Source organism: Portunus trituberculatus, chromosome 41, assembly GCF_017591435.1.
Source record: "Portunus trituberculatus isolate SZX2019 chromosome 41, ASM1759143v1, whole genome shotgun sequence".
Lineage (NCBI taxonomy): Eukaryota > Metazoa > Arthropoda > Malacostraca > Decapoda > Portunidae > Portunus > Portunus trituberculatus.
The window spans coordinates 27,830,728-27,840,727 of record NC_059295.1 but is presented as its reverse complement, the minus strand read 5'-3'; the positions used below and the strand labels follow the sequence as shown (position 1 = coordinate 27,840,727).

Here is a 10,000-nt window from a genome sequence, read left to right as displayed (position 1 = left end):
AGGATGCTGTGGAGGTTGAAGGGGGTGGTCAGGGGAAGGATTCAGAGCCTGCCGCCTGGGATCACTCGCTCGAGGAAAGTTCAAGCATGCCTAGTGCTGATGCCGCTGGTGTGGACAGTGTGATACTGAGGCAGGAGTACGAGAACCAGCCAGCGATAGTGGACAGTCTTGCTCCAGATGCCATGTTTACTGATGGACGGACTCACACCATCCCCGCCCACCATGGCAGGGAGTGGGAGAGCGCAGGCACAGACAGAATGAGGCAGCCGATAAACCCTGGGAAGAGTCTGACAGAGAGGGACGTGGCTGTCGGCCGGGATGCTCCGCCACGCGCCTCGCACACTCACAAACGCCCTCTGCCCGCGTCCCGCCCCCCGCCGCCCAGAGTGATCAACCTGTCAGCTGTGAGAGCAAGCCTGGCGACCCTGTCTACGGCGGGCCTCGGGGCGATGCGCAGCGTGCGCCTTATGTTCATGCTGATGCAGTACCTGGGCTTCCTACCGCACATCCCAGGCCTGCCCAAGTACGAGGACCCCGCCAAGATCAGGCCCTCCATTCACTACACCCTGCCCAGGGAGGACGCAGGGTTACTCTGAGGGACACGGCTGCAACTGCCACCCTCGCCCGCCTTTAAAACTACTAACCTACCAGTGCTGTGACGAGGGGCGGAATGGCTCCAGAACGGTTCCTACCAAATTCACTTTATATCTTGTCTCAAGGAAAGCAATTGCTGGATAAGAATAAGGATGAATTCATGAATAACACTTGTACACGAAGCAACTGAGGAAATCTAGGCCTATTACATGTCACGCTGCAGTGGTGTACATGTCATGCTGGGATGGAGTAGTGGAGTGATAGTAATGAAATAGTACGCCATCGAAAATAGTTTTCTTTGAATGAACATGATTACTTTTTATTAGTAACTATTATATATTATTTTGTTTTACAATTCTATATTCTTGTGCTGCGTATAGCTTCTTAGTTGTAGAACACCTTGTTGGTGGTGTAAGGCCGTGCCATACGGCAAAGCATCACGAGGAGGAACGTGTGTAAATAAATCTACAAACACTACAAGGCAGGACTATATATACTCTCGTTTTAACTTCAAAAATACTTTATTAATCACCGGCTGCGGCAGTATTTATTTACAAGAACATAAAACTCACGCTCCCCCCTTGCCCCGCCCCGCAAGTCTCGGCATGGACGCCACCTGCAAGACACCTCCGTCGGGGCCGCCACGTATCACAGACACTCGGCCCACCACGCTTTCGCGCCCACCTCCACTCAGCAGGTTGCAACGCTCGGCTCACCAGCCTTGCCTTCCCTCCTTCGCTGCGTTGGTGGGGCGCTCCAAACCTCTCCAAGGACACGAGGAGGGACGAAAGTCGTTGCATTGCTCGAGTCACGCACGTAGAGAGAGAGAGACGGAAAGGAAGAAAGCTAACGAATAAATAATATTGTTACAAGTTCATCCTCCTTTCTTTCACCAGCATGGAGATTGACCCTCCTCCTCTTCTTCTTCACTCACCCTCACCACTTCTTCTTGCTTCTTCTTCTTCCTCCCTCCTACAGAAGAATACAGTATGTGCGGTATTTTTCTCCCCCTGCATGTAAATGTTTCAAGTATTTGCGATCAACACCAGCAGAAGGACAACGTCACTGCAGTCTCCCTCCAGACGCGCTACGCTACACTGACTAGTTACGACAACCACCGAACCTGACTCTCCAGGCGCCGCGGGGAATCACATTAAGGCCCTTTCAGTGCGCGGCGCGATCACGGACGTTCTGGGCACTTCACGCCCAGGGAGTATGTTCCAGGCACCTTGAGTGTAGCGTTGGTTCCAGGCGTCCACAGCTACCAGACACTACCTTGCATGCACCACGACTTCAAAACCTCACTGGGCTTCGATTTCGAGTGGCGGTGCGTAGCTGAAGCCCTGGAAGACGTGGTCGACGGCCTGAACGGAAGCGGAGAGCACGTTGGGGGAGGCGGTGGGGGGCGACTGTCCCATCACGGCCTCCTTGGTGAAGGTTGGGTCCACATTGCGCGTGTCCGCCGGCCCGCTCTGTAACATGAAGCAGGTGAGTGAAGGAAATTGATGAGGGTAGATTTAAGATCAAGTTAAAGAGAATTATTGTTTTCTCTGTCTCTGTCTCTGTCTGTCTCTGTCTGTGTCTCTGTCTCCCAGGCCGTAACACTCACCACCACGGGGACAAATGGAGGAGGCACCGCCCGCCTCGCCACTTGGTCCCAGTCAACAGTCCTGAAGAATTCCTGCTCCTTCACCTCCTCACCGTCCCGCGCCCCAGACCCCAGGCGATCGTTTGGCTCCTTCTGCAGCAGCTGTGGGCAAGAGGAACACTTGACACTCCTACTCACTCCTACATTATACATCCTACACAGCATCCTTCACTCCTACGCAGCCTCCTTCATTCCTACAACCTCCACTCACCCCCTGCAGTAGCGTGCGTGCCTTCTGCGTGGCCGAGGGTTTCAGCTTCAGCGGCTTGTTGAGGATGGCGTCGTACATGACCGGGGTGTCACGGGAGTAGAAGGGCGGGAGGCCGTATAGCATCTCGTACAGCACAGCCCCGAGCGTCCACCAGTCCACAGCACGGGAATACGGCTGTGGGAGGCGAGGTTAAGGTGAGAATGTGGTAATAAGAGGGGAAGTATAATAATCACCCTTCACTGCGATATCCAGCAACTCAGAACACTAAACGCATTGACATTTTTTACAGGCATCGACAGGAAAGGAGGATAAAAAGGATAGGTTTTGTGGTGTCTGGGCAGTGTAATGTTTGGAGGAGGTTGTGAAGCAGGAAGAAATGTTAGAGATAAAGATAAGGGAATGGAGAACGTAAGAAAGGAAGGAAGGAAGAAAGGAAGAGGTGGAAAAAAGGTAAAGAAAGTGGTAGAAAAGAGAGAAAGAAGGAATTTTCGAGAGGATATGTAATAAATGTAAAAAAGCAGCTCTTATTTAGTATACAAAACAAAGAAAAAACAGGGAGGGAGAAGTAAGATCTACAGTATACATTCTGCAAAACAATGAAGATTAAAATTTCCACCATCTCTCCTTCCCCTAATACTTCACCACCCACAACCCACCTGTTTCTTCAGGATCTCCGGCGCTAGGTATTCCGGAGTGCCGCAGAAGGTGTTGGTCCTAGCCGAGGGGTTGACAAGTCCCTCCTTGCACAGCCCGAAGTCCGTCAGCACCACGTGGCCCTCAGCGTCCAGGAGGATGTTCTCAGGCTTCAGGTCACGGTACACGATGCCCTGCGGAACGCCACTTGTAAGCTCGACTGTACTGTTTGTGTGGGTGTTGGTGGTGACTGACTTTATATGAACTGACAGACTGATAGATAGACAAACAGGTAGACTGGCGACTGAGTGGGCCTTTTTTTATCTTTTTTTGCCTTAGGCCTTACATAAAAAAGACAAACAGACAGAAAGATAGACAGACAGACAGACAGACAGACAGGTAGGTCAGTTGGCTTTACCGTACTATTTCTTTAGGTTTTATATTTGAATGAACAGAAAGACAGACAGATAGACACACATTCATATAGATAGACAGATAAGACAGATAGATAGACAGACAGACACGAGACTCACTTTACTGTGCATGTAGGAGAGGGCACAGCAAATCTCAGCCGCATAGAACCTCGCCCGTGCCTCCGAGAACACTCTGTCCCGCTGCAGGTGGAAGAATAGCTGCCGAAGGAAGAAAGAGGTAAGACTGAATTAGTGTATTAGTATAGACAGTGTTGCGGACTGTTTCTTTTATAAGGACTAATTTGTTTTCTTTGTTAGTGAGGAGTGAAATGTTTGTTACTGTACGTGAGTTGAGAACGTGAAAGACTAATGGAAGTAAAGACGTTTTTTGCACTGGAGTAAGACCACTACTACTACCACCACCACCACCACCACCTACTCTTTCTTTCTTTCTCTTTCTCAGTTTCTTCTTTATCTCTCGTTCTTCACCTTCTCTTTCTCATTCTTTTTCTCTTCCTTACTCCTCCTCCTCCTCCTCCTCCTCTTCCTCTTCCTCTTCATCCATCTCCATCTCCATCTCCATCTCCTCATCCTCATCCTCATCCTTCACCTCCATCTCCACCTCCACCTCCACCTCCACCTCCACCTCCACCTCCACCTTCTGCACCACTCACCTCGCCGCCGTTCACGTAGTCCAGCACGAAGAATATCTTGTGAGCTGTGGTGAAGGCGAAGTGGAGCTGCACCAGGTAGGGGTGGTTCAGCATCTTGATCAGCACCGAACGCTCGCTCAGCACATGGGCCGTCTCGTTCCTCCTCACGATCAGCTTCTTGTTCAGCACCTGCGGCAGTCAGCACCTCTTAGTGACATGGCGAAGCGGACGTGTGGTGTGGTGTGGTGTGTGGTGTGGTGTGTGTGTGTGTGTGTGTGTGTGTGTGTGTGTGTGTTATCATATTAAGAAAACAGGAGGAATGAAGTGCTATTGACGGAATTTTATTAGGTTAGAGACGTGTTTATCTGATGTTTTGCAATAGTAGTTTTGTTGTTTTTATTCTTGTTTGTAATGCTACTCTTATTTTTACTTTCTTTGTGTGTGTGTGTGTGTGTCGTGTAGATGTGTTTACTTGATGTGTACGTTATATATTTGATGTAGTTCATGTGTGTGTGTGCATATGCGTGCGTGTATATGTGCGTGTGACTGCGTGCGTACCCAGGTGTACTGCACTGTGCTTACCTTGACGGCGTACACTTTGTTGTCCTCATTATAGCGAGCAAGCATCACCTTCCCGAAGCTTCCCTTGCCCACTACCGTCAGAAATTCAAAGTCAGAGGGCGAGAGTCTGCGTGGAGAAGGAAGCAGTAGTAGCGGAGGCGGCTGAGATTATTGTTATCAGTTTCTAGGTTAGTGTGTGTGTGTACTTCCTTTCCTTGTAACCTCATCTGGTGTGGTCTGGTGTGGTGTGACAATCTTTTATCTTCTTTTTCTTCTTTTGTCTTTTTTTTTTTTCCTACTTGTGAGTTCATATGTTTGTTTGTTTTTCTTGTGTGTGTTTATTTGTTGTTTTTATTGATTTTTATTTTTTTTATGTAAGTGTATTTAGGTTGCTCTCTCTCTCTCTCTCTCTCTCTCTCTCTCTCTCTCTCTCTCTCTCTCTCTCTCTCTCTCTCTCTCTCTCTCTCTCTCTCTCTCTCTCTCTCTCTCTTCCTTTTCCTTTTCCTTCCTCTCCAACCACCACCACCACCACCATCAATACCACAACCAACACACACACACACACACACACACACACATCCTTCCTCACACTTACGTCTTCTTCTCACAGCCCAGGTCGATGCTTTGCTGTGTTTCGAGGGAGGAGGAGCGATGGTCGGACTCCTCTGAGCGACCCAGCGCCTTCCCGGGCAGTGGCTTCCTGACGGAGGGACGAGGAAGAAGCAAGCGTCAGGTGAGTGTGTAAGGAAAGGAAGTTTGTGAAGGGAAGGGAAAGGAATAGAAGGAGAATAAGAGAGGTAGGGTTTAGTAATGGTGGAGAGAGAGAGAGAGAGAGAGAGAGAGAGAGAGAGAGAGAGAGAGAGAGAGAGAGAGAGAGAGAGAAGGAAAGGGAAGTGAAAAGAGAATAAGAGAGATAAGGTTTAGTACTGGTGGACACACAAATCTCAAGGTGAAAAATGTGTCCCAGTATTGAAGGGGTTAATGAATTTGAACACCTTGTCTATGTAAACTTACCTGGGGGGGATGGGAGCTCCGGGCGGCATGAGGAACTGAGGGTTATAGACCACTGAGGGCGTGGAGTTGGCGCCGCTCGACCCACTGCTGCTGGTGGAGTCCCTGAAGCGGTCAAGCTGAAGGAACTCTCGCACCTCAGGTCTGTGAAGGAACGCAAGGGGTGAGGAGTCAGAAGGTAATGGCAAGAGATATTTTGTAGATTAAATTCTTATTCAGATTTTTTTTTTTTTATGTTAGATGGGATAACTGGTCAAGGGCAAACTAAAACTAAGGAAAAAGGCCCTCAACGAAAAAATGGTGACATATGTGCTTTCTAACTACAGAATGGGGTAATTTTAAAAGCGTACTAAGTTTAGAAGTTGAAGCATATCACAGAAAAGGGAAGTTAAGCGATGATATGATAGAGTGTGCATGACAAGTGGTGAAGAGAAATGAATGGTTGTATAGGGGATGTGTGAAGGATTGTGAGGAAAAAGAAGAGAGAGAGAGAGAGAGAGAGAGAGAGAGAGAGAGAGAGAGAGAGAGAGAGAGAGAGAGCAACCTAAGCACATTTCCCAAAAAAAAATGAATAGTGAATGAAGATAGGAAAGAAAAAAGACAATGTATAAGAATGGAAAGAGAATAGAATGAAGCTCAATACAGTGAATAATGAATACTGAATAATGAAGCAAGAAACGAAAGAAAAAGACTGAATTAAGATTTGAGTAGATAATTGATAAAAGACAGAATTTAACCCAGTATAGGCAAATCATAGAGTTCTCAGTGAATGTAGAGTAACGTCACGTACATATTGACGGTTCTGGAGTCTGTCATTACGTTCTGGATGAAGAGGTTCAGGTTCTGACAGGTGGCGGTGTCCTGCGAGGGTAGGTCCACGCTGGCTTGGCTCACCTGAAGTGGGTTAGGGGGCAATCAATCTAGAGTTTCATAGGGAAGGTGTCACTTAGAAGATACCATTGTTACTGTTAATGATTTGGTGGTAGTGAGGCCCGTGTCTGTCTCTGTCTCTCCAAAGGCTCCAGTTGAAAATAGTCGTGTTTCTAAGAGTATTTTTTTATGGTCCTGGTGACAGATTGGCAAGATTTTAGTTTATTAAAAGGAGAAACCGTCTTGAAAACCCTGCTAGTTGTCTCTGTGTCCTCAGAAAATTGTCGTAGTGAGAGGGGAAGGCGTTTTTTAATAAGGACGTAAGTGTGTGGGGATTAATAGTGTGTGTGTGTGTGTGTGTGTGTGTGTGTGTGTGTGTGTGTGTGTGTGTGTGTGTGTGCGTGTGTGTTTACGAGATTAACAAAGACCAAAGGGCAGAATAATAATGCTTGAGTGTTGCATTATTCTGTTTTCTGTTTATCTCGGTCTGTGTTTTTCCTCCCCGAAGTTTTACAATGGTCTGCTATTATTGACTCTCAGGAAAAGTGATATGATAACACCTCCCTCTCACCGAGTGGAATTAACTTTAATTGAGCTTTATTATTATATTGTGTGGCATTGTATTGCACCATTGACTGACACGGTAATCCCTTTATGGCCCGGATTCAAAAAACACAAACCTTTCTCACCGTGACTGTTCTCAATTTTTCTTCTGTCAATAATGTGTGAATCTTGTCAAGCTGTCACTCAAACTATAAAAGATACCCTTAATCTCTTCAGTATTCATTCTGGTTACTATTTCCTCGATTTTATACAGCTTCAGAAACATGTGTGGGGATTAGGATTTTAAAGACTCTACCCATTAATCTTTTGACCTCCATGGACCTTTCTTAATGCAAGTAAAATCGTCTAATCATACCCGAAATTCAAGGTAAAAATGCGTCTCAGTACTGAAAGGGGTTAAAACACATAACTTCAATTAGAGCCTTTTCAAAGTAGCGGAAGTGGAGGCAGAAGTGTTTCATAATACTGGTAAAAAAGTCTTGTCATGATGACCTAGCTTTGTTTTTTTTTTTTTTTTTTTATCACTTATAGAAAGCTTCCCAAAAAGTCTTCTCATGTCCAAGCTCCATTATTTTTTTTAATCAGTTACAGAAAGCTTCCTACTCTCTTGGTTGACATATCGGGTGGTAAATTTGAGTAGAATCATATTACTTTCTTCCCTTATTGTCTGTTAGTTACTGTCTGTCACACCTGTCAGTCAATTCCTGTCCATTTCAATATTGTTTTCTTTTTTCATTCTGTCTATTTCAATTCTAGTCCAGTGCTCTATCAATACCCAGCTCTTCTTTTACATCCACTACAGCACCTCCATCACGTCTGACTCTGTTAATCCCCTTTAGTACTGAAACGCATTTTTTACCTTGAGTTTTTAGTATGATCAGACGATTTTATTGACATTAAGAAGGGTCTATGGAAGTTGGAGGTATAATGGCCAGAGTGTTCACTATTTCAATCCCCATTAAGTTTCTGAAGCTGTATAAAGTCACCAAATAGGAAACAGAATGAATATGAAAAAGTTCCATGGTACTGAAGAGGTTTAATCCCTTCAGTACTGGGATGCATTTTTACCTTGAGCTTTGGGTATGATTAGACGATATTATTTACATTAGGAAGAGTCTATGGAGGTCAAAAAATCAATAGCCAGACTCTTCACTATTTTAATCCCCACGTAAGCTTCTGAAGATGTATAAAATCACCAAATAGTAAACAGAATAAATATGAAAACATGTCCTAGTAATGAAGGGGTTAATTTCTTCATATTCCAGTACTACCATTCTCCTTCACTACAGCAGGTCACGCCACGCCCCCACTCACCTTGGTCATGATGGTGCGGTGAAGGGAGAGGAACTCGTTGTAGCGGCGTAGCACGAACCAGCATCTCTTCACGTCCTCCACCACCACCTTGAACACCTGCAGGAAAGACAGCCACATCAGCAAGGTAAAGAGACTAGTTTTTCATGTAAGAGAGGAGGGCTAGCGAAGGGCAACAGAAATATAAGAAAAAAAAGCCCACTCAGTCATCAGTTTCCTTGCAGAGCTGGTTGTTAGCTAAAGGACAGGGAGAAATGTCTTGAAAATGTGACTGACTGATTGAATTACGGTTGTGTTTCTAGCAAGGTGAGAAGCATAGAGGTGTAGAAGAGAAGGAGGCATATATACTTCAGTTAATTCACTTCCTCTACAGTTTTTCTCTCATTGTAATCTTTCTCTTTAATCTTTTCTCTCTCTCTCTCTCTCTCTCTCTCTCTCTCTCTCTCTCTCTCTCTCTCTCTCTCTCTCTCTCTCTCTCTCTCTCTCTCTCTCTCTCTCTCTCTCTCTCTCTCTCTCTCTCTCTCTCTCTCTCTCTCTCTCTCTCTCTCTCTCTCTCTCTCTCTCTCTCTCTCTCTCGTAGGTCCTTGAGTAAAAGTTGCATTCTTCTCCTTATATTTATCTAATCTAAAGCTTCATATTGATCCTGCACTTACCACGTGATTAGCAAGTCTATTCCACTCATCCACTCACTAAGTCCACTCATCCATCCACTCACTGGTCTCAAAACAAAATCTCCTCCCATCTCTTTTTCTTGTATCAAATTTTAGCCAACGTTATTTCTTATGCTTTCCAAATTTTTTCTCTCCTTTTTTACATTCTTGAAATAAAACGGATTCTTCATTCCAATACCAGCACGTTCCTTCCTTTCTTCCTTCCTTCCTTCCTTCCTTCCTTCATTCATTCTTTCCTTCCTTCCTTCCTTCCTTCCTTCCTTCCTTCCTTCCTTCCTTCCTTCCTTCCTTCCTTCCTTCCTTCCTTCCTTCCTTCCTTCCTTCCTTCCTTCCTTCCTTCCTTCCTTCCCTTCACTTCCCTTCCTATCAATACCTGTCTGCGAGTTGTACTGTACGTATCTTATTTACCTATTAATCAACTCCTATTACACTTTATCTTATGTACACCCCTCAGTGGCCTTGATTCCTGGTACTGTTAGCATTGTTGTCGTCGTCGTCGTTGTTGTTGTTGTTGTTGTTGTTATTGTTGTGAGAGTTCGAGTCCTCCCTTTCCCTCCCTCCCCTCTCCCTTGCCACCTCCGCCTCTCCTTGTTTACAGCTGTTAGTGTTCCTGATAAGTGTTCGTAAATGTATCACTGAGATAAACACACACGCCGCTACTCCTACCTGCCCCCCCCCCTTCCTCCGCCTCGTGCCTGTCCTACTGCACACGACCCAGGGAGAGAGAGAGAGAGAGAGAGAGAGAGAGAGAGAGAGAGAGAGAGAGTTATATACATTGGTTAAATTTTATTCTTTAAGGTCATCCATATCTCTCTCTCTCTCTCTCTCTCTCTCTCTCTCTCTCTCTCTCTCTCTCTCTC

General features: G+C 45.8%; 2 protein-coding genes and 1 long non-coding RNA gene across 6 annotated transcripts in view; 2 read left to right on the top strand and 1 right to left on the bottom strand.

The window, feature by feature from the left end:
* Window positions 1-1,103, top strand: part of LOC123516867 — a 130,325-nt gene extending 129,222 nt beyond the window's left edge. For all 3 annotated transcript variants that reach the window (XM_045276579.1, XM_045276578.1, XM_045276577.1), the window contains exon 2: window positions 1-1,103. This exon is cut by the window's left edge and continues 164 nt beyond it. In XM_045276579.1, coding sequence (XP_045132514.1) covers window positions 1-596 — 596 coding nt within the window. In that variant the 3' untranslated portion in view covers window positions 597-1,103.
* The window catches only part of LOC123516862 (serine/threonine-protein kinase Sgk2-like), a 26,870-nt gene continuing 17,966 nt past the window's right edge, over window positions 1,097-10,000 (bottom strand). For both annotated transcript variants that reach the window (XM_045276572.1, XM_045276571.1), the window contains 11 exons: window positions 8,473-8,568; window positions 6,515-6,618; window positions 5,728-5,868; window positions 5,309-5,413; window positions 4,735-4,840; window positions 4,174-4,341; window positions 3,620-3,718; window positions 3,110-3,280; window positions 2,454-2,627; window positions 2,204-2,344; window positions 1,097-2,066 (listed from right to left, as the gene is read on the bottom strand). In XM_045276572.1, coding sequence (XP_045132507.1) covers window positions 1,896-2,066; window positions 2,204-2,344; window positions 2,454-2,627; window positions 3,110-3,280; window positions 3,620-3,718; window positions 4,174-4,341; window positions 4,735-4,840; window positions 5,309-5,413; window positions 5,728-5,868; window positions 6,515-6,618; window positions 8,473-8,568 — 1,476 coding nt within the window. In that variant the 3' untranslated portion in view covers window positions 1,097-1,895. The remainder of the gene's footprint in view (window positions 2,067-2,203; window positions 2,345-2,453; window positions 2,628-3,109; window positions 3,281-3,619; window positions 3,719-4,173; window positions 4,342-4,734; window positions 4,841-5,308; window positions 5,414-5,727; window positions 5,869-6,514; window positions 6,619-8,472; window positions 8,569-10,000) is intronic.
* The window catches only part of LOC123516870, a 15,075-nt gene continuing 10,398 nt past the window's right edge, over window positions 5,324-10,000 (top strand). The window contains exons 1-2 of the long non-coding RNA XR_006678310.1: window positions 5,324-5,446; window positions 8,448-8,596. This is a non-coding gene — a long non-coding RNA (uncharacterized LOC123516870). The remainder of the gene's footprint in view (window positions 5,447-8,447; window positions 8,597-10,000) is intronic.